Source organism: Gracilinanus agilis, chromosome 1 (genome assembly GCF_016433145.1).
Source record: "Gracilinanus agilis isolate LMUSP501 chromosome 1, AgileGrace, whole genome shotgun sequence".
Lineage (NCBI taxonomy): Eukaryota > Metazoa > Chordata > Mammalia > Didelphimorphia > Didelphidae > Gracilinanus > Gracilinanus agilis.
Genome location: NC_058130.1, coordinates 344,613,919 through 344,638,857, shown reverse-complemented (window position 1 = coordinate 344,638,857; position 24,939 = coordinate 344,613,919). Strand labels below are relative to the sequence as shown.

The 24,939-nt window shown below is 38.8% G+C and overlaps 1 protein-coding gene across 1 annotated transcript in view; it reads left to right on the top strand.

The window, feature by feature from the left end:
• The first annotated feature begins 7,138 nt into the window (after window positions 1-7,138).
• The window catches only part of ARSB (arylsulfatase B), a 212,826-nt gene continuing 195,025 nt past the window's right edge, over window positions 7,139-24,939 (top strand). The window contains exon 1 of the mRNA XM_044680917.1: window positions 7,139-7,912. Coding sequence (XP_044536852.1) covers window positions 7,562-7,912 — 351 coding nt within the window. The 5' untranslated portion in view covers window positions 7,139-7,561. The remainder of the gene's footprint in view (window positions 7,913-24,939) is intronic.

Below are 24,939 nucleotides of genomic sequence, written 5' to 3'. Positions count from 1 at the left end.
ATGTAAATGTTGACTAGCCAGCTGAGACTTTTGAGGAATTATGGTGAATGGGAGAGAAACTACTAAGAAAGGGAAAAAAAGGTGAATATTTTAGAGTGATTTTAAATGGAGTTTCTCTTTCTAAATCTTGCTGCTGATTTTTATTGGAAATATATAGAAATGCTGATGATTTATGTGGGTTTATTTTGTATCCTGCAACTTTGCTAAAATTATTATTTCCACTAGCTTTTTAGTTGATTTTCTAGGATTCTCTGAATAGATCATCATGTCATCTGCAAAGAATGATAGTTTAGTTTCCTCAATGCCTACTTTAATCCTTTTAACTTCATTTTCTTCTCTAATTGCTACTGCTAGTGTTTCTAATACAATTTTTTTTAAACCTTTACCTTCTGTCTTGGAGGCCAGATTTGAACCGAGGACCTCCCATCTCTAAGCCTGGCTCTCAATCCACTGAGTCACCCAAATGCTCCTTCCAATACAATATTAAATAATAGAGGTGATAATGGGCATCCTTGCTTCACTCTTACTCTTATTGGGAAAGCTTCTAACTTGTCCCCATTGCAGATGATACTTACTGATGGTTTTAAATATATACTATTAACTATTTTGAGGAATGCCCCATCTATTCCTATACTTTCTAGTGTTTTCAATAGGAATGGATGTTGTATTTTGTCAAAGGCTTTTTCTGCATCTATTGAGATAATCATGTGATTTCTGTTAGTTTGATTATTGATATGGTCAATTATGTGGATGGTTTTCCTAATATTAAACCATCCTTTTATTCCTGGTATAAATCCTACCTGGTCATAATGAATAACCCTTGTGATGACTTGTAGTCACTTTGCTAGTATTTTATTTAAGATTTTTGTATCTATGTTCATTAAGAAGATTGGTCTGTAATTTTCTTTCTCTGTTTTTGATCTACCTGGCTTTGGAATCAGTACCATATTTATGTCATAAAAAGAGTCTGGTTAGACTCCTTCTTTGCTTATTTCATTGAATAGTTTGTGTAGTATTGGGATTAGTTGTTCTTTAAATGTTTGATAAAATTCACTTGTGAATCCATCTGGCCCTGGCGATTTTTCTTAGGGAGTTCTTTGATGTCATGTATAGGGGGCCATGCCTCTATATGATTTTTTGGGGTCCTGAGCGGCGTGGTGGCATAGGATGGTTAAAGCAGGAGAAAGAAAATGAGAGCAACTAGACTAGTGGTTAGCCCATGCTGTTCCAAATTCTGTGGGCATGGAAGTTTATTATATATCCTTCTCAAAGAGGTCACAGTTGGTAAGGGGCAATAAATCACGTACAATCCATTGAAGTTCAAAGAATACAAATGCAAAGACAAATGGTCAAATTCCAAACCCCAATTCAGCAGGTTATAATTCCGGGAGAGGAAATATCCTATGGAGATGCTCATCAATTGAAATCTGCATACAGACTAAAGACTCAGGTTTTAATCTGAGTCTGGAATCAGCATTTGTTTAAGGTTAAGGCTTCTTCAATTATCAAGGGAGGAAATTATCAATTCAATAGAAGCTGGTTTACCACTTCAAAGCTCTCCAATAAGAATTGTAAAAAAGGTGGGGATCAAAGACTGAGTCAGAAGAGGAGCCTCAGATTTTTATCTTAGATGACCCATTCAGTCTGCATCCTGACATGCAGGGCAGAAAAATCATACACACAGTTTTACTTGCCGATGATTTTGTAATGGGATCCAGATAAAATATCTGTTACAGACTCTGTTTCTCTAAATGACTCCTAATAACCTTTTTGGAGGGATCAAGTTGATTTTGGATTAACCTACCTTCTGGTACCAGAGCCTTTTTGAGGCTCAAGTGACCAGGACCAAACACAAAGACTGCCTCAGCCTGGATTGGTCACGTAGGGAATCCAGATAACAGGCCCTAAATTTGATCCTATTTCTCCAAAGGTTTTACTACATAGAACGGCTTCCCACAGTCATGTTCACTTTCTTTTTCTGAGATGGGATTATTTAAGTATTTTATTTCCTCTTTTGTTAATCTAGGCATTTTATATTTTTGTAAATATTTGCCCATTTCAAGAAGATGAATATTTTAAACTATAGGTCGATTAACTTGACATCAAATCCCAAAAGAGTCTAGAAAGGGGTAATAAATGGAAAGCTTAGGGGCACTTAAGGCAGTTAGGTGATGAAGTGGGTAGAACTCCAGTCCTGGATTTAGGAAGATCTGAGTTTAAATCCAGCCTCAGGCACTTATTAGCTGTGTGACCCTGGGTAAGTAATTTAACCCTGTTTGCCTTACTGTTCTCATTTGTAAAATGAGCTAGAGAAGAAAATGGCAAAGCACTGTAATACTTTTTCCAAGAAAATGGGGTCATGAAGAGTCAGACACATGTAATTAACTAAAAAATAACACCACAATGAGCACATAGAGAGTTGATGATTACTAAAAGGAAGCAGGGGTTCATTAATTACCCATCATGCTAGAATTCATTTCATTTCATTTTTTCTCCCCACAGGAATACTAGGTCAGAGAAAAATAGTGTGGACAGTCTATCTAGAGTTCATCAAGGTATTTGAGAAGGTTTCTTGTAATATCTCGATGGACAAGAAAGGTATGGACTAGAAAGAATATCCAGGTAGGTTCAGAACTGGTTGATTGAAATGACTTAAAATAATGGTGTTTTCCTTCTTTGCAGAGATTGAGGTTTATGGGCAAGGAATTTACATTTATTGATTTGTACTTACATGTATTGATTGGTTTTATTAAATTCCTTTCTCCCTTTCTTTTGTATTCCTTATGATAAAGTGTGCTTGATATGAAAACAAAACAGTAATAAGGCATATTTTGTTTGGTTTTACTTGGTTTTGAAGGTGGGCTTTTGCAGTAAGGATTACTGAGCAATTTCTTCAGATACAGTTCACTTACCTCTTCCTATTCACCTTTGTAAATATTGTGCCTGTCCAATAAAACTAATGTAATGCACTACCTATCCTAAATGGCAAGTAGGTGGCACATGAGAGAACTATAGGAATCATGTAGACCAAATTGTTTCCATCTTTTAAAACTGGCTCCATTTTCCTATCTGCTTTTCCAAATTCTACCTGAATGTTAATTGGGGGAATTGAGTTACATTCTATTTCACATCTGAAAAAGTCTACCTGTTTATTCTTCTTTCTCCCAACTCTCAAAACTCATTCATCCCTCTCCTAACTTGGAGAGCTCCTAATCTTCTCTCCAATTAGAAATTAGATTACCTAATCTTGTATTCTGGTTTATTTCCTTTTGTTTTCTTTTAATGTATAAAAATCTGTCCCCCTCTGTAGTGCCAAGTTGAAGAGGCCAGGTCTTGATTTCATTTACAATTGGCATGCATTGCTTAATAAATTAATATGCTCCAAAGTTCAAACCTTTGTTTCCTTAATATTTCAGATTTCTCTCACCATACATAGTAGAGTTTTGGGCCTGGAGTCAGGAAGACCTGAGTTCATATCAAGCCTCAGACACTTATTCATTATGTTACTTATGTTATGTTCCTTCCTTTTCTCTCTTTCTCTCTCTATCTTTCTCATTTATTTATTTATTTATTTATTTATTTATTTGTTTTTAAGTATTTTCCCCGGTTACCTGATTCCTGATTCCTGTTCTTTCCCTCCCCTGTTCCCTCCCCTCTCCCAGAACTGACAAGCAATTCCACAGGGTTATACATGTAGTATCACTCAATACCTATTTCCATATTATCTTAGGCAAGTTTCTTAACCAGTGTCGGCTTCAGTTTCCTCAACTGTAAAATGGGGATAATAGTAGCTTCTACCTGACAGAGTCGTGAGGAACAAGTGAGATACTATTAGTAAAATGCTGAGCACAGTACTTGGCACATTTTTGTACTAAATAAATGCTTATTCCCTTCTCTATCCAATTACATTTATAATCTGTGATAAAAGCATTTTTATGGCACTCCACTGTTTGAAGGTCAGGTCTGTTAACATTTATTCATCTCCTAGGGTTCTGTAGTACTCTGAGGGAGTATAAAGTCTCTCTGCCATTTGCTAAAGCTCCCATTGATTTTCCCTCATTTTAGGGCATCAGTGACTAGCACCCTACTTAAAGTAAGAATAGGTTTTAATATTGAAGATATTGACTTCCAAATTATAGCAAGAAGAAACATGCAAACATTATACCCAATATTTTGGGAGTACACTATGGAGAACAAGAGGATTAGTTTTGAAGATCAGTTTAGCTCTTACATAGCATTAGTCCTTTAAGTTCAAATCTTTTGGACTGGCACCCCAAGCTGTTGCTTTTCTGAGCTTTTTTTCTAGGTTGGGTGACAATAGACCTGGAATCTAGGGCTCTAAGGTCTTTGTGGCGTGAGTTCTTGGATTGGGCCACCACTCCTCATTTCTAGAACTGAAAAGGACAAATGAAACAAGGGCAAAAAAACCGACCCTAGGCCACATGGCTTAAAAGGGTTCTCAGAGATTACTCTATTACAAATATGAATAATATGGAAATAGGTTTTGAGTAATAAGATATGTATAAATCAGTAGAATTGCTTGTCAGCTCTGGGAGGGAGGAGGGAAGAAAGGAAGGAGAGAACATGAATCATGTAACCATGGAAAAATATTCTAAACAAATAATGTGAAAAAAATAAAAAATAAATAAAAGGATTCTCAGGCCCTCTTATAGCACGATGTTATCCAGTGTGAGCAAATTAGTTCTTTGTTCCATTTTGGGAATGGTGGAAAAGAGCAACTACTTTAGTTGGGTGGTTTTAAAGACTCAGACAGTTCCATACATATAGCCAGTGGAAAGAGGCTGATTTCAATATGGTAGGCTACCACAGAATGTGTACACATACACAAGGTTCTAGTTCACCCACATAGATGACTTTATCTTAGGTGACTTGGATATATGCCAAACCCTCATTGCATAAGTAAGGTATATTTTTCATCTACTTTTCTTTTCTTTTCTTTTCTTTTCTTTTCTTTTCTTTTCTTTTCTTTTCTTTTCTTTTCTTTCCTTTCCTTTCCTTTCCTTTCCTTTCCTTTCCTTTCCTTTCCTCCTTATTTTCTGTCTTAGAATCTCTACTAAGTATCAGTTCCAAGGCAGAAGAGTGATAAGGGCTAGGCAACTGGGGGTTAAGTGACTTGCCCAGGGTTATACAGCTAGGAAGTATCTGAGGCCACAGTTGAATCTAGAACCTTCTGACTGTCTATCCAGTGAGCCACCTAGCTTACCCATGACTGTAGTTTGCCAAAGTAATACTAGTGGAGTAGAAACCCTGGCAGCTACTGACCAGCTGGAAAGGCATCAAGTGTAGTTCTGATGACAGGACCTATATGGTACTCAAGGATCAGGTTGGCTCAATTCAGACATACTTATTATTAGGCTGTAAGACAATGGATTCTTTGCTTGTACTCATCAAAGGAGGTAACAAAGGAGGGGTGCAACAGAAAGAGGGCTGAGTTTAGGGTCAAAGGATTTGGGTTAAAATCCTGCTTCTGCCATTTAGTACCTGTGTGAAGTTGAGCAAATGACCTAACAATTTTGTTTTTCCATTATAGATGACTCGGCTGAGCCCCTTTGAATATCTATAAATCTCATGGAGGTAGCCCTCTAATGTTCCAGGATAACTTCCATAATACCATCCTTCAAGGTAATCTTACTCCAATGCTTTATCTTGATATGGTAGAGACTGGTTTTCTTTGCTCTTACTTCTCCCCCCTCCCCCCCATGACTGATGTGTATTTCCACTGGTTTTAACATGTGTCATTGATCAAGACCTATTTCCAAATTGCTGATAGTTGCATTGGTGTGGTAGTTTCGAGTCTACATCCCCAATCATGTCTGCCTCAACCCATGTGTTCAAGCAGTTGTTTTTCTTCTGTTTCCACTCCTGCAGTTCTTCCTCTGAATGTGGGTAGCGTTCTTTTCCATAAGTCCCTCAGAATTGTACTGGGTCATTGCATTGCTGCTAGTACAGAAGTCCATTACATTCCATTTTACCATAATATATCAGCCTCTGTGTACAATGTTCTTCTGGCTCTGCTCCTTTCGCTCTGCATCAACTCCTGGAGGTCTTTCCAGTTCACATGGAATTCCTCCAGTTTATTATTCCTTTTAGCACAATAGTATTCCATCACCAGCATATACCACAATTTGTTCAGCCATTCCCCAAGTGAAGGACATATCCTCCTTTTCCAGTTTTTTGCCACCACAAAAAGCACAGCTATAAATATTTTCGTACAAGTCTGTTTATCTATGATCTCTTTGGGGTACAAACCCAACAATGGTATGGCTGGATCAAAGCCTACTAACTTTCTGACAGAGTGGTGATACTCAAGACTACAGCCAATGTAGAATGTTTTAACTATATTATATATTTGGCCTTTTCTTTTTCCCATTGGAATGAGAAAGGAGGGATAGGAATAAAGTAGCCCTTCAAAGAAACTCACAAAGGAAAAAAAAGAAAAAAAGAAGAGGATCACTGACGTATTTTTTTTAATGCAAAGAGAACAGAAGGCTAGAAAGAATTAGACAGGTAAGATAGCTTTGAAAGTTGCATATTGAATTTATTTTTAAAAGGACAGGAGACAGCTGGGTAGCTCAGTGGATTGAGAGCCAGGCCTAGAGATTGTAAGTCCTGGGTTCAAATCTGGCCTCAGACACTTCCTAGCTATGTAACCTTGGGCAAGTCACTTAACCCCCCATTGTCTAGCCCTTACCACTCTTCTAGCTTATGACCAATAGACATTGATTACAAGACAGAAGGTAAGGGTTTTTTTAAAAAAAGGAAGAACAGCACTCTTTTTAATTAATAGATGCACAGTGTCATGTGCAATTCTGTTCTTCTATGTACCTATATGGAAATACAATATAGTGTTTGTTTGGGATAAGAAAAAAATTAATCATTCCTCATTACGAGCAACCAATCCTACTTCTGAAAAATTCAGTTTTGAAGAGCTTTTTAGCCAGAAGAGCCTGATTCCCTCATTTGTCTTTTCGTACTCCTTGCCCAGGTCACAGTCTTGCCCATACGTGGCTGCTTAATATTTATCAAAGTGAATGAGGAAACCGAAGCTCCCGAAGCCAAGGGTAGTGGGAACAGTGGATTTAACGGCTTATATCCTTGTGTAGCCTCGGGCAACTCATCTATATCAGCTTTCCCGGCCACTGATGCCTTATCTATGAAATCGGTAGATTAGATTAGTCAAATGTCATCCTAGTTCTGTGACTGGAGTCCTGCAGGCTCTAAGTGCCTGATTCAGATGCAGCAGGTGGAGGAAGCACAGGAGGAGGTCGGTGGGATGGCCGAACTTAGTCTAGATTCTTAGAAAAGAATTTTCCATGGGGGTAGGGCCTCCCGGGCCCCTGCCTCCTCTGAAGGTGGAGGCCGCCCCTCCCGCTCCCGGGGAAGGGGGGGGGGGCGGAGGGAGGGAGGGGATGCTTGCAGTGCTTCCCTCGGGGCGGAGTGGGGCGGAGTGGGGCGGGCCTAAGCTGCCCAGTTCCTAGTTCTAAACCGAGCTCCCTGCACAGGCGGCAGACACGGCCTGAAGAGGCCTAGACTGCTAAAGATGGAGGCTGGCAGCGCAGCCTGCGCGCCGCTCCTCTCTCTCCTCCTCCTCCTCCAGCTGCTGCTCCAGCTGCGAGGCTCCTGCGCCCAGGCCGCAGGGCAGCCCCACATTGTCTTCGTGCTCGCGGACGATCTGGGCTGGAACGACGTGGGCTACCACGACTCCAATATCTTCACTCCGCACCTGGACGCGCTGTCGGCCCAAGGGGTCCGGCTGGAAAACTACTACACTCAGCCTCTGTGCACGCCGTCCCGTAGCCAGCTCCTGACCGGCCGCTACCAGGTAAAGAGCGCCCGCCCGCTGGGCTCGCTCAGCCGCTCTAAGCCCAGCCTCTACCCACTCCCACTCCTCGTTGACCTCCTCCTTCTTCTAGCACAGCTCCGCCTCTTCTTCACGTGATCCTTCCCCTGGACTCCGGAGTGGGCCAGCCCTCCCTTTCTGTGCCGCCCGTACTTTTCTAGGGCGCAGACGGGCCGGGGACGCAAAAAAAAGTCACCCCTTTCTTAAAGGGTTAAATGGGCCTGCAGCTAGAGGGGGGGCTTCGGCCCCTGAAGACTCTTGCCTTGTTACCTAACTTCCCTCTTGTCACCCAAACGGAGCATGCTCCACTTCATGGCTTTCAGCATCCATCCGTTAGTTTCTCTTTTCCTAGATTTTAGGTGCTTAGACATCCTCTGGTGTCTCAAAAAGCAGTAAAGGCCAGAGGAGGGGAAGAGCCTGGGCAAGGGGTCCCTAGTGTAGACCCTGGCCCCAGAGAGGAAAAGGGGAGCGAAGAAGTTCCAAGTGGGAGGGAAGAACAGTTTTCTCCCCAATCTGATAACTCTGGAAACAGAAATGGGGGTCAGAGGATCCGAGAGCCCGGTAGGGCTTTGAAAGGGCGGGGGGGGGGGGAAGTCCAAAGGAAGGAGTATGATGGAGATGACTAGAGAATAATGTGGGATGTCACCCCTGCCCGGCAGTCACTTAACAAATATGCTTCCTCACAGTCACTTAACAAATATCCTTCCTGAAGGAATTTCTACAATTCTGAGACACTTCACAAATGAAACCTTTTGGGGTATATAAACAAACGAGCCATAATGGTGGAACTCTTGGAGGACATAAGTAAAAGTCAGGTTCTCTTTGGTTACTTCCTTATTTTCTTTGGTTTTCTGGCTCCCCTTTTAGCATTAAAAATAATAATTTGTATATACATATATGTGTGTAAATGTATACAAACACACGCATATAGCAGCATAAAGTTACATGCCCTTCACAACAACCCTGTGAGGTAGATTGTATTGAGCTCTGAACTTCATCTTTTGATTTCTCCAGTCCTGGCCTTTGAAACCTCTCTGAATGGACAAAATGGAGTTTAGGTATGCACAGTGTTAATAATTATCTCATCTCTACTGACAGGGGCAGAAGCAATGTTTTAAAGTCTTTTGTTTCAGTTAGTCAATGAGAATTTTTTTTAAAACTCTGACCTTCTTCTATGGGCATATGATTTTGGGTTTTGGTTTTAAAAAATTACTCTATTACAAAAATGAATAATATAGAAATAGGATTTGAATGATAACATAGGTATAACCCAGAGAAATTGCTTGTCAGCTCCAGGAGAAGGGAGGAAAGAGGGAAGGGAGACAACAAGAATCATGTAACCATGGAAAAAATAAAAAAATAGATAAAATAAACTCTTACCTTTTGTCTTTGAATCGATACTCAAGGCAGAAGAGCAGTAGGGAGGAGGCAGTTGGGGTTAAGTGACTTGCCGGGGAACACAGAGTAGGAAGTGTCTGAGATCAATTTAAAAAAAAAAATCCCTCACTTACTTACTATGTATTGGTTCCAAGGCAGAAGAGTGGTAAGGGCTAGGTAAATGGGGATTAAGTGACTAGCCCACAGTCACACAGCTAGGAAGTGTCTGAGGCCAGATTTGAACCTAGGTAGGACCTCCTGTTTCAGGGCCTGGCCCTCAATCCACTGAGCCACTCAGCTGGACTCCTGAGGTCAAATTTTGACACAGGACCTCCAATTTCCAGGTCTGGCTTTCTATCCACAGAGCCACCTACCTGCCTCTAATCAATGAGAATTAACAGTTTTGCTCTTCTTGTTGTTCAGTTGTGTCTGACTCTTCATGACCCCAAATTGGGTATTTTTGGCAGATACTGGAATGGTTTACTGTTTCCTTCTCCTTCCAGACTCCAAGTTCAGCCTCTATGCACTGAACCATCTTGCTAGCTCCAGTGAAGAGTCTACTATGTGTTAGGTTCTGGGGATACAAAAGGTCAAAAACAGGACAAACCTTACCCTTTAGATGTCTTACATTCTGTGAGGCAACCTATGTATAATTCTAAGTGTAGTTCTTTCAGGGTTACTCATTTAGCTTTCACTTTCTCTTGGATTCCCCAGAGGATAGTTGGTATTCCCAAGGCTGAAGGGATACCCTGTGAGGCAACCCTTATAAAACTAGAGTTCAAGAACTCCCATTGTGGGGGTGGCTTCCCAAGAATAATGAACCAAATACAAACAAACCAAAACAAAAAATAATGAACTATTAGACACTATTAACATTAGCCAGACATTTTCCAAGGCACATTAAAAAAAAAAAGTAGCTACAAAACATTCTTTCCATAAATCATTCTCTCACAAAAACATGAGTCAGTGGGGAAAAGCGAACATACCTTCTAGTCCATCACTAGTGAGGCACATAGATTTGGAATACTTGACCAAGATAGTACTTAGCTGTGGTACTGCAGGACCTCAATGACTTTTCTTTTATGTGCACTCTTCCAGTGCCTTCCAATTTTTGATTTCCATGGCTAGCTCTCTCTTCAGATCTCTTCTTTGTTACCAGTCATGATCCTTCGAAGCACTCTTTGACCTAAATTGTTGTCCTTATTTAGAGCCTTGATTATCAAACTCACTAGAGAGAGTATTTCCTTCTAGGCAAATAACTCAGCTACTTGATACTAGGTGACTTGGTGATAGTAGGGAGAGAATTGGGGTAGAAGAAATCCCTTCCCTTTTCTTTCTCCCTTGCAGTGAGTACCTGGGGCTCATGCTCCCAAACTGCCTACTTCTCCCAGGACTTAGCTACTTAAAATTCTGCAAAAATGGGCTCAATTTTTGCCCATCTATAGAGATGATTCCCTTTAATTCTGTCAAAGAAAAGTGATTTTTTTTCTTGGTTCAAAGCCTATTTACATGTTAATTCATATTTTCAGTAGAGTGATCCTTTAACATCAAAACCCTAATTATATCCCTATTGCACTACTCATGATCAAGCATATATTTTTCTAATGCATTTCTGCTCCCACAGTTCTTTCTCTGGATGTGAGCATTCTTTCTTATAAGTTCCTCTGGATTGTCCTGGGTCATTGCATTGCTGCTAGTAGGAAAGTCCATTACATTCGATTATAATCCATAACATCATAATGTATCAGTCTCTGCACAAGATTCTTCTTATTCTGCTCCTTTTGCTCTGCATCAATTATTGGAGGGCTTTCCAGTTCACGTGGAATTCCTCCAGGAAAGAAAAGTGTTTACACTTTGTTAAGGCACTGTTGGGTATCAACATTTACTAACATCTCATTGCCTCTGTTACCTACTCTTTGCTTTTTGTGGATGATAGAAACCCTAACCCTTTCTTTATGTAAAAATTATATACAAAGCAGATACAGTCTTGGATTCAAAAGGCACTAGCAATGAGGGCATGAGGAAAGGTCTCCAGGGAGGGTACACCAGAGATGAGTCAAGAATCCTTGAAGCTGAGTACTGCAAGAGGTAGTAAGGAGAAGGAAAAAAATGTACTTTAAAAAAATTAATTAATTAATTAAGAGTATTTTTCCTTGGTTACATGATTGATGTTCTTTCCCTTCCCTCCTCCTTCCCCCTTCTGTATTCAACGAGCAATTCCACTGGTTTTTACATATATCACTGTACAAAACCTATTTCCATATTATTATTTACAATAGAGTGATCATATAAAGTCATCATCCCCAATCATATTCCCATTGAACCATGTGATAAATCATATGTTTAGGAAAAGCTTTTCTGTTTTGGGAGGCAGCTAGCATGGAGGGAGAAGTGCGGTGTGTAGAACAGGAAGGAAATTAGTACAGCTGGACAATAGAATGTGGGGAGAGGAGTTATGTGTCTTAGGAAGAGTCTTAATGATAAAGAACTTTAAGTGCCAAAGTATTTTATATTTGATCTTAGACACAATAGCCAGCTAGGTGATAACAACTTGGAAGCAAGAAGATTCATCTTTCATGAGTTGAAATTGGCTTCAGACTACTAATTCTGTGACCCTGGGCAAGTCACTTAAACCTGTTTGCCTCAGTTTCCTTATCTACAAAATGAGATAGAGAAGCAAATGGCAAACCACTCCATTATCTTTGACAAGAAAACCCCAGATGGGGTCATGAAGAATAGGAAAAGACTGAATAACAGAGACAATAGGGAATCATTGAAGTTTATTGAGGAGGATGGGGAAGTTTCACAGAAAATGTTAAGCATACACACGGAACAATGTATCTTAATTTAAATTTGTTTTAAACATTTTTTTCTCAAGATATTGGCACAAAAGATGATCATTTTTATAGAAAAGAATTTATTTTTTCTAGGGCTACTTTCATTTAAGAATTTGTCAAATAGAATATGCATTAATAGATTTTTATCCATCTTTCTGATCCAAAGCATTTTTCTTTTATAAGAAGACTGTCAATATGTTTTTTTGCTGTTAATATCTGAAAGATTCTTTAAAATTAGCCAAACATGATAGATTGAATTAAACATTTTATTTATTTTACTTCATGCAATAAAGAATTGGGTTTGAACTTAGAAGAGTTGGGTTATTTGAAAAATTAAGTGTGGAAATAAAGTTTCTAAAATATCATTGTAAAAAAAAACTGACCTAGTCAGACCTGTGCTTTAAAAGGGAAATCATGTCGTCAGCTGTCTAGAGGAGGTATTGGAGAGAGGAGAGATTTAAGGCAGAGAGACCACTTAGGAAATGATTGCAGTTGTCCAGAGAGATATTGAGGACCCCAACTTAGATGGGAGATGTGTGAGTAGAGAGAAGGCAACAGGTATAAAAGATAGGGTGAAAGTGGAAAGGACATGATTTGTCAATTGATTGAATATATGGGGTGAATGAGAATGAGGAACTGAAGATGACATAGAAATTGAAAAATAAAATGTAGGCAGGAATGTGACAACAATTTATCTTTGTCTGCATATATGTAATATATACACAAATGTGTACAGTCATGCCTCAGAGATATTGTGGTTCTGTTCCAGACCACTGCAATAAAGGGACTATCTCAATAAAGTAAGTCACAAGATTTGTTTGGTTTCCTGAGGCATAGAAAAGTTATGTTAATGTTATACTATAGTCTAGTAAGTGTGCAATAGTATTACGTCTTAAGAAAACAATGTACATACCTTAATTAAAATTTTGTTGTTGTTCAGTCGTTTTCAGTCATGTTCATGTCCAGGTCTGAGATCAGATTTAAACTTGGGAAGATGAGACCCAGTACTCTGTCCACCTAACTAAAAGAAATTTTATTGCTAAAAAATACCAATTATCCCTTGAACCTTCCGTGAATCATAATCTTTGGGCTGGTTGAGGGACTTGCCTCCCCATTGATGGCTGATGTCCGATCAGAATGATGTTGGTGAAGGTTGGAGTGGTTGTGGCAATTTCTTAAAAAAAAAAAACCAGCCATGAAGTTTTCCACATCAATGAAATAAATCTTCCTTTCATGAAAGACTTTTCTGTAGCATGTAATGCTGTTTGATAGCATTTTACCTAGGGTAGAATTTCTTTGAAAATTGGAGTCAGTCTTCTTAAACCTTGCTGCTACTTAATCAACCAAGTTTATGTAATGTTCTTAAAACATTGTTGTGCCTCAGGGAATGCCCCAGGTGAGGAAGAGAGATAGGAAAGGCTGGGCAGTGGATCAGTCTAAACACCCAACATTCATTGATTAAATTTGCTTTCTTATGTGGGAACAGTTCCCGGCACCCCAAAATAATTACAATTGAAAATTTGAAGATCACGAAATCACAGATATATATTATATTGAATAAATGCAAGGATGACTAAAATATGTTGTAGAGATAGGACATGAGTGTATACTATTTTGGAAAAATGGTACTGAAGTGGAAATTGAGGGGACACTCATCAATTGGGGAATGGCTAAACAAATTATAGTATATGATTATGATGGAATACTCCTATGCTCTAAGAAGTGATAAGCAGACTACTTTTATAAAAACTTGGAAAGAACTACACACTAGTTTGGAAAAATGGTACTAGAGCTGGAAATTGAGGGGATGCCCATCAGTTGGGGAACAAGCAAACAAATTATGGTATATGATTATGATGGAATACTATTGCTATTTTGGAAAAATGGTACTAGAACTGGAAATTGAGGGGATACCCACCGATTGGGGAATAGGTAAACAAATTATGGAATATGATTATAATGGAATACTATTGCACTGTAAAAAGTGATGAGCAAGCTACTTTTTAAAAAACTTGGAAAGACTCACGTGGGATAATGAAAAGTAAAATGAGTAGAACCAAGAACATCATACATAGCTACAGATTTAATACTTGAAGAATAAATTGTGAATGTCATCTCCAGAGAATGAACTGAAAAATGGAAACTTGGAAGACATGATTTATATATTTATTTATTTTATAGAATTTATATTTTTATATATTTATATATTTACATCTATCTGTCTATCTATGTATTTGTCTTCTGAATAATGCCTTCCATGATTTGCAGAGGGGAGGGAGGTGTTGAGACACTTATAAATGAATTCTATGATAAAAAAAAGAAAAAAATGGTACCGATAGCTTTGCTTGACACAGGGTTGCCATAAACCTTCTTTTTAAAAAAAAAGTTCAGTATCTAAAATGAGCAATATGGAAATATGTTTTTTCATGATAATACATGTAAAACTCAGATGAATTGCTTACCAGCTCAGGTAGGGGGGAAGGAGGGGAGAGAGGGAAACAGTTTGGATCATATAACTTTGGAAAACATATGTGGAAATTTTTTTCCATATTAGTAATTGGTAAAATTGGTAATTGACAATTGGTAAAAAACATGTCTTAAAAAGATTTTTAAAATTTAGTATCTGTGAGGCACAATAAAGCAAAGCACAATAAAATGAAGTATGCCTACATATATATGCATATATATATGTATATATATATGTCTTTGTACTCATGTTACCAAATCAAATTAACTCTAGCATTTATGGGCAAATGAGGACATTTAGTGAAGATTAATGCTATCTGCTTTTTTTTTTTTAAGGTGCATCAAGAGGTAGCTTTGAATTGAATCTGTTCTGCAACTTCCTATGTAGTTTTGCCCTTTTTGAGGTGGTGACTATTTGTGTTTTAGATAACATATGAATCCATAAGTATTTTTTTTTTGTTTTGTTTTGTTTAATTTTAAACCCTTAACTTCTGTGTATTGACTTATAGGTGGAAGAGTGGTAAGGCTAGGCAATGGGGGTCAAGTGACTTGCCCAGGGTCACACAGCTGGGAAGTATCTGAGGCTGGATTTGAACCTAGGACCTCCCGTCTCTAGGCCTGGCTCTCAATCCACTGAGCTACCCAGCTGCCCCCATAAGTATTTTTTAAACACCTTTTGTGTGCCAGGGACTTTACCAGTCATTGGGGAAACAAGTACAAAGACTGCCTTAGCTAAGCTTTTTATCTCCCCTAATTAATTCATTAGGATCTTCCCGCCATACATGGTTGTTGACTGTAGTGGCATGACTATTTGTGACCTGGACATATGTATATTTTAACAGCCACTTACACCATCTGCTGGCAGAAAGTCAAACTAACACTGCAAAATTCAACAGTACAAATAGCACATTGCATATGAGATTGATTAGCTAATATTCACCTGGCTAGGAGCACATATCTGAATTTAACAGTTTACACTAGGGCTCAAAATTAAAGCTATCTCTGAGACTCTATTCCCAAGAGACACAAGCCTGCATTTCTTCTCTTTCTGAAAATGTTTTATTTTTTGATAATTTTTTTTGGGTAACTTTTATTTTTGATACCAACTTTATTTCTAGATATATCCTTTCTCCAGGGAGCCCTCCCTTGTAATGGAGAGGAGAAAAGAACAGTTCAGCAAAACTAACAATCAGATCAATCAAGTCTGGAGTCCGAGAGTATATGCAACATTCTGTACCCCTGACACTCCAACCCCCTGTAAAGAAAAGAGCAAAGTACCTGCATATTGCCACCAGAGAGCTCTCCTCTATGCCTTCATGTAATGGGTAACCAGCTGTTGCCAAATACATATTTACTGCAATGCAGAAATTATGGAAGTAAAAACCTAGATTTTATTATTATGCTCACACATAGGTTCATACCTCAGAGAAAACTTGAACAATCATAAGGATTCTGCATATATTGTTATAGGCAAAATGACATCAGAGTAACAGAAAAAGGATTCACTTACGTGATGCAATCTTATACATTCCTTCTGGGTCATAAAAGTTAAAGAGAAGATAGATTTGTAATCCCAGACTTCCTTTGATGTCATAAACGTTAAATAGAGTTATAATCTTATTCATCTCCTAAGGAGATAAACTTCATCAAATCAGGTTACAGATTAAATTATAAAGATTCTTCTTTTGACTTCTTATCTAAGGAATGCTTAAGACTCTTAAGAACATTTTTACTCCCTGGGACAGGTCTTGGTCATCTGAGGTTAAGGATATTAAAACAAAAATTTCAGGAGGAACAAGAGGAAATGAAAAATTTCATAAAATATCTTCTAATGTTGATAGACAAGAAGTAGCCAAGGATTTGTAGACAACCTTGAAGCTGGGTCTTGGTGAGGGAAAGTTTTCTAGGAAAATGCCCCTCTAAGAGCTAGTCTTAGGGAATGGGGACAGACAGTCCAGGACTACCTTTTTTGTGTTGGTTGCCAAAAGGGATTCCTCAATTCTTTCCTTCCTCTTTCCCCCCATATATCCCTCCTCCCCCTCTACTCTCTGTTCCTACTTTTCATCTCCTGTCCTGTACACTTACTCTAGACAAATCACTTAACCCCTGTTTGCCTTAATCCACTGGAGAAGGAAATGGCAAACCATGTCAGTATCTTTACCAAGAAAACTTCATGGACAGTAATGATGTGAGTACATGAGATTACATGAAGACTGAACACGTGTGCCTCCTTGTGCCTGAGGATTTGGGGGAGAATAAAGGGAAAAATCTGGAAGGGAGTAGTGGACCACACAAAGGAATGTCAGAGGTGGGTAAAAAATGCAATGGGGAGCCAAGGACAGGAGGGAGGAGGGAGAGCAGTACCTCCCACAGACTGCCTTGTGCTTTTAAAGAGAAAAAAAGCACCAGAGGAGTTGGTGATATTTGCAAACTTTAGAACCCTTTGGATTCCCTCATCCTAAATCCCAAAGAACACCACATCTAAATCTTGATTATAGAATTTTTCAAATGAGAAGTTTCCCTATCTTAGAGCTAATACTGGTCTTGGTATATAGATCATTCTGAATCTTCTTCTGATTGCATGTAACCTTTTTTTTTTTTTTAACATTTCTCCTTTTATTTATTTTTTTCCAGGTATACATTTATTTCTTTAAAGGTATTTTATTTATTTTTTTAAATATTTCCCAACTACAGTAAATTTTTTAGCATTATTTTGGGGAAGGGTTTACATGTATCATTCAAAACCTATTTCCATATTTTTACTGTTTGTAGTAGAGTGATCTTTTAAAGTCAACATCTGCAATCTTATCCCTATCAAACCATGTGAGCAAGCAGTTGTTTTTCTTCTGTGTTTCTGCTCCCACAGTTCTTTCTCTGAACGTGGGTAGTATTCTTTTCCATAAATCCTTTAGAATTGTCCTGGGTCATTGCAATGCTGTTAGTAGAGAAGTCCATTACATTTGATTGTGTCACAGTGTATCAGCAACTTATTCTTGCTACACATTCCCAGGAGCCATTTCTCCAGATGTCAAAGGGAACAAAGATATTCTGTATTTATCACTGAGGGTATTGAAGAAGGGGAAATGGGAATAAGCATTTATCATGTACATGTGCCAGACAGTGCAATGAATCTGATCCTCACAACAACCCTGTCAGGTGGGTATTGCTATTATCTCCATTTTATAGTAGAGAAAACTGAAGCAGATAAGAGTTAAATGAGTCAAATAGCTTATATGCTGCCCAAAGCAGCATTTGAACTCAGGACTTCTTGAGTCCAGGATTAGTGCTCTCTCTACTGCTCTACCTAACTGCCCCTAGAAGAAAAAATTTTTTAACCCTTACCTTCTGTCTTAGAATTAATACTAAGTATTGGCAGAAGAGTGGTAAGGGCTAGGCAGTGGGGGTTAAGTGACTTGCCCAGAGTCACACAGCTAGTAAGTGTCAGAGACCAAATTTGAACTCAGAGCTTCCTGACTCCAAGCCTGGCACTGTGCCACCACTCAAGTGCTCTGAGAATCCCTAATCTGCTTCTTATTAGTCTCAATATTGTGGTTAGGGCATGTGTGGAGTAGAATTCTGGGGAGGATCATAACCCCAGAAATCACTCTAATGAGCAGACCGAGGAGACTTGATAAGATGCTGACAGAGAAAAGTGCCTTATTCAGAGAAAACAGTGGATTGTGTGTGGCGGTGGGGGTGGGGGTGGGGGATGGGAAGGAAAAGGGATTCTGCCCACACAAGCAGCTTGCTTAGGGCAAAAATGTCCTCCCCTCTTCTAGGTACAATTGCAGACTTTTCTGATAATTCTGACACAAGATTCTCCTCCTCCCCTCTGTCCAATCCCAGAGAAGGTGGAGATGTGATGTTTCAGCTCTTAAGCTTGTGATCTTCAACATTACATACCTCTAAAGACCCCCGTGATCAAGAAAACTCTCATGGGATTCCCAGCCTGAGGCCATAGTGATAGAAACTCACTGTACTTTCCCCTCCTTCTGCTTATCTTATAGTTTGGCTTTCTTCCCAGGGTACAGATAAATTCTTCTCAAGGTTTTTGAAAATAGGTCAGGAAAACCAAGAATTTTATGGGTGGGAGGGATAAGCTCTACTCCAAGGAATAGTAATACTAAGAGGTCTTGAAAATTGGGGTTATAAGCCAAATACTACTCTGAGAATTACACACTGAATCTTATCCCACACAGGCATTTAATGCTTCTGAGTCTCAGTTTCCTCATCTATAAAAGGAGGAGTTTGGACTAGATTATCTCTAAGGTTCCTTTGAACTTTAAAATCCTGTGATCCTAATATGTTTGTTTATTAAGGCTTCCTAACAGCTCTATTTATATTTCTACAAAATTATTTTTGAGATATTCCTTTCTGAACTAGACAATTTACCATTTGTTATCTTTTGGTTTCATTTCTTCCATCAAATTTTCTTTTTTATTCTTTTTCTCAAATTAGAAATACAAAAAAACCCCAAAAACTTCGCTCTTTCAGAATTTTCTTTCCTTTCTCCCTTGGGTTCAACTTAGATTTTTTACTTTTAAGAAAATATCTGAACTGAACGAATTTCTGGCCTGCTTATTCTTTTCTCCAAAGATGTCCCTTCCATCAGCTTAGTTGGCTACTTGCCTTCTTTACTAATCAAAACCAAAAATAAATAGCTCCTTCCAGCAGCCAGCGATTCGAGCCAGAGCTGATGCATGAGCACTGAAGGGCCATGCCAGATGGCAGACCTGGCCTGCAAACGACCATAAAGCAAGTTCTGTAGCTCTTGGCATCAGGGCAACGGGCAGCTGACCACTTTGTGGAATGCTGAAGAGGAGCCCAGATTTCCTCCATTGATTTGTTTGTCTCTTGGGGCATCTTTAGAAATAAATTCTAAAGGTGGGAGGTGGGGAGTGGGATTTGATTGCAGTTCTGTCTTGCAGCTCATGGACCACGTAACCAGATTGGTTCCCAACTTTTTCCCTGACTGACTCTGTGATTGTGAAGCTTCCCTCTGCATGGCTTTTTTCATGTGTAAAATGACAATGGTGGAATTGCCCATTTTCCAAATCTCTTGTGTTTCTATAGCAGGAGGCAGTGCCTGAGCCTGTTTATTAGAAGGTGTGAATTCAGCCCTCCTGATGTCTGCCTGTCTGGATATTCCTCTTCTGCCCAAATGGAGTTTTTTAGGTGGGGAGAAGGTGGTGCTCATTGCCATGCATTTCACAGTTTCTTACTCTCATAGGATATTTTCAGTATATTTCTGGTGTGGCTGAAATATTCAGAGAAGCCAGAGGGATGACTTGTGCCTACTTTGAGATATTCCTTTCTGCCTTGGCATATACCTGAATGAAAGTGAGACTTCCAAGAGAGTGGAGTCAAGACCTGAGAGCCTTTCTTCCTAGCTCAAGAAAACCCTTAGTTTTCCTTGCTCCAGAATTGAAAGATCTCTGCACCAGAACAATCATTAGAAGCAAATACATGTGAAGGGAGAGATCCTTTCTCAGTAGTCCAGAGGAAAACTAGGTGGTGCAACGGACAGAAAATTATCCTTGGAGTTTAGACAGATCTGAGTTCATATCCTTTTTCAGACATTTATTAGCTATGTCCCTGGGCATGTCATTTAATGTCTTGGCCTCAGTTTCCTCATTTTTAAACTAGGGATGATAATAACAGGATCTACCTTTTGGGGTTGTTGTGAAGATCAAATATATAAAGTGCTTTGCAAACCTGAAAGTGTTATAACATACTAGCTATGATCAATATTATTATTATTGCAGACGTAATAATTATCTACCATATTCTATATAGGCGTCTATCACTCTTGGGGAGTTCAGAGTGTGTCTTTGTGTCACCAGGGCCTACTTGAGGGCCTTGCATACCTTAAGACCTCAATAAATGTTTGTCAAATGAATAAAATGGACAAGGAAAAATCTGTTCAGAAGAAGTAGATTCTGCATAGATGTTTTCAGAGAAGCAAAGAGGATAGAGTTGAAACTCTGTCCTCTTGCTGATTTCAAAGGCTTTGGGGTACATCCCTAGTCTTTTTCCTTTTCACATTCATGTAAAAGACTTTGAAAATGGATGCTCAATGGTAAAATGCTTTTAGTTCATTAGTTGAAATGGCCCAGAAGGGCCAGAAAAATGCCTTAGCATTGGCCAGATATTGACATCAGCTTTTCTTGTAGTCTCACAAAAAATGCCTGTTAAATACATTTTCAGGAACTGAAAGAAGCAAGTTCCCTGTTCCATATTATTGTAGATAATGAAGAGAGATGCCGCCTGACCACCTGGCTCTCCACCCAGGACTAGAGAGAAGCCAAATCAGAGCGTCCATCCTCTGGTTCTGCTTTCTCGTGATTAAAATGAATTTTCTGCCTGTGATTAATAGGTTTTCTTCTTCTTTTTTTTTTAATTTGTAAATTTATTGATAGATATTCCAAGTTTGACAAAATCTTAAGTTAGTCATGTCTTTACTTGTCCTCTTCTCAATTAATGTATCTGCTAGGTTTATAGAGCACAAGGACAACGTTCTATCAGAGACTGCTAGTGTTTTATGTTTTTTGTTTTTGTTTCACAAAAGAGCTCCTGCTTTATTTTTTTGCTGTTCAGTGTTATAATCAGAAATTTCCAAGCTCAGTTTTGTGGAATTCTAGTATGCTCTCAGTTATTTCAAGGAGTTTCAAGAAATTTTCAAAGTAAATTAATTTTACTTTACCTTTTTTTCTTAAAAGTACATATCAAAAAGTCTTTTCAGGAAGGATGGGAGAGGCGTCACAAAATTAACAGTGGTTGGTGGTATCATTTCACAAAGATTTCACTTACTGATCTCATCAGCTCCCATGAATTTAATTACCATTTCTTTGCTAATGATTTTTAAATCTTCCTTTCATGCTCTAATCTCTCTGCTGACCTCCAGCCTTGGAATCTCCAAATGACTTTTCAGACACCTTGAACTAGATGTCCAGTAGACATCTTAAACTCAGTATATTGAAAACAGAACTTAATATCTTTCCCCCTAAATCTCTCTCACCACCTATCTTCCTTATGACTGTAGAGAGTAACAGCATCTTCCCAGTCCTTCAGACTCACAACTTAGGAGTCAGAAAGACTCCTTATCTCTCACTTCCCATCTCTCACTTGCCAAACCCTATAAATTGCATCGTTTCTCTCTGTAACACTGCCAACATTCCAATTCAGGCTCTCCCCACCTCATACCGGGACAATTATAACAGTTTTTCCAGTGGAACTACTTGCCTCAAATCCCTCCTTGTTCCAATTTATCCTTCCTTTAGCCACCACTGATTTTCTTAAAGTGAAGGTCCTTACCCACCCTTACTCAATAAACTCCAGTGCTCCCTATTTAATCTTAAGGATTAAATACGAAATCCTCTGTATGGTTTTCAAAGCTCTTCATAACATAGCCCCCCTCTTTTACCTCTCATCCCATATTCTTTTAGCCAGTGACATTGACTTTCTGGCTATTTCATAAACAAACTCTCCATCTCTTGGCTCTGGGCATTTTCTCTGGCTGTCCCCCATTCTTGGAATGCTCTCCCTCATTATCTCTGACTACTGGCTTCCGTTAGGTCCCAACTTAAATGCCATCTTCTACTGGAAACCTTTCCCAGTCCCTCTTAATTTTAGTGCCTTCTCTCTCTTAATTATTTCCTCTTTATCCTTCATAGAGCTTGTTTGTACATATTTGTTTGCTTCTTGTCTCCCCCCATTAAACTGTGAGCACCTCGAGGACAAGAAATGTCTTTTGTCTCTTTTTGTAGTTTCAGTGCTTAACACAATATCTGGTATAAAGAAGGTGCTTAATAAATATTTCTTAACTGACTAATAAAGGTCTCTTACCTAAGGAATTGATTCAGATTTTCTAAGAATAAGAACCATTCCCATAATAAACTTTCTAAATTATGACATGACATAAGAATTAGAACTCATGCATGTCTACTTCAAAGGATGGTTGGGAGAAAAGTACTTTGTCAACTGTCAAGAGCTGTCTTAAGGTATTGTAACCTCAGCTGGCACCCAAATCCCCAATGCAGAAAATGGCACAAGTAGAAGAGATATATGATACATGGGCTAGTAGAAGGGGGCTGCTCCATTTTATAAGTGACACTAAATGTCTTGGAAGTCCCAAGATGGACCTTAGGGATCATGTTGTCTTCATGTGAGAGATGAGGAAACTAAACCTTGGATTGTATTGCCCATTATTACATGGCTAATTAAGGGCATTTGTTCTGGTCTTGTATCAATTCTTAATGATCCTAGCCTCAAACTAGTGTCCTTATAAGACAGTTATCCAAGGTAGCCTTGTCTTCTTTTTTTTTTTTAAGGTAGCCAGGTGGTATAGTAGATAGGGCACTGGACTTGGAGTTCAGGAAGAACTGAATTAAATCCCTACCTCAGACATTAGCTACCTTACCCTAGGCATGTCATTTGAACTCAACCTCGGTTTCCTCATCTATAAAGCAGAGATAATAATGGGATTTATCTCACAGAATTGTTGTGAGGATCAAATGAGATGATATGTAAAATACTCTGCATACCTGATAGCACAATGTAAATGCTTTATTATTTATTATCATTATAATTATGTCCATCCACTCTCCTATTGAATTGTAAGCAGATATTGGTCCTTTTACAAAGTAGATGCTCAATAAATATTTGTTTGATGAATGAAAATGGATGAATGATCAAATATTATACAGATAGTTATTTCTTAACAGTGTTTACAAAGTGCCTAAAAATAAAGACTCTCACCCCACTATTTTCAGGAAAGAAATTGAAATTGACAAGAGAAGTAACTAGCGACAAGCTCCCCATAGTGACAGGACATGGGATGGAGCTTGCGACTCTTGACTGTGTCTCTTGTGCAAACCATCAGAAAACACTCTTATTAAGAGGAGGTGAATTCTCCTTCAGATTTTGAGTCGATCAGAGTCTCCTTTGATCTAACTCTGTGTTTCTTTTTTTCATTATTTCAACATGCTCAAAATTGTGTTCATCACTGGAGCACTGGCACGTGGAAACAGAAAATTACATCTGTGTCAAAGAATAATAGGAAATGATGGCAGGCTTATTAGAAGGGATATTTACTTCATTACTCCAAGGTTCTATGATTTCCTTGATGAGGATGCCCCCTCCACTGAATCTGGTTACACCCTGTATTTCACTAGGAGAATTAATGAAGCCAAAAATTTCATCACCTTGCTTTCTACCTGGTGGTGAGGACTTGCCTACATTAGCCCTCAGACAGTCTGTCACTAGTCTGGTCACTTATGTACTAGTGACATGTAGGCAAAAATGAAATAGGCTAGGTCTTCAACAAGCTTACATTCCCATAGTGAAGACATAATATATATATATATATATATATATACACATATATTACAAATACTGTATGTATTGCATATATGTGCATTTCGTGTGTGTGTGTGTGTGTGTGTGAATAAGGCATTATTGTAGGCAGATGGGTGCTGCAGTGGATAGAATGCTTCTTGGTATCAAGAAGACCCGAGTTCAAGTTCTGTCTCAGATATTTTCCTGCTGTGTGATCTTGGGCAAGTTACTTAATTGCTGTGAGCTTCAGTTCCCTTATCTGTAAAATGGAGATAATATTATCTACCTAACAAGGACAAATAGAATGTCCAGCCTGAAGTCAGGATCTTACAGAGTTCAAATCTGTCCTCAGACACTTACCAACCCTGTGACCCTGGGCAAATCACTTAACCCTGTTTGCGGCAGTTTTTTTTTAAATCTGTAAAATGAGTTTAGAAGGTTAAAAATTCCAGAATCCCACTGTGTATAGGACATTTAGAATTTCTTGACTCTATCCTTTTGCCTCAAAACAGGGCTTAATTTAAACTGCCCTCTTAAGAAAGGTATCTTTCCACTTTTAAGATCTCCTATAAAAGAGACTTAATGATCTCCATCCCCATTCCTACACCATCAGCTACAATTCAAGGCTGTATGTGGTACCATTAAGAGTGGTGGAAAGGGCAGAATTCATTTGGTGTATTTTAGTGAAGGGAAGTATAGAACTCAGGAGAGAAGTAAGACTTAGGGCAAAGGAAAGAAATGGAGTGTAGAACCGACTGAAGAATACTGATAAATGATGGTCAAATTTACTCTATCCAGTTGAAGGACTTCTTGCTGGCATCCACAGACCTCCTTGGTCCTCTCCCTTGTCTCCTAATATGTGGTTTAGAATCTTCTTTCCCTTGCTGTTGCCCCTTTCAAATGCCTTGGCCTCCTATTTCCTCAACATCTTCAAATCCGACGACCTCTTTCTCTAGTCTCTCTGGATCATCCATTCATTGAAGTGTGGGCCCTGCTGTTAGCCTTTCTTCTTCTTCTTTCTTCTTTCTTTCTTTCTTTCTTTCTTTCTTTCTTTCTTTCTTT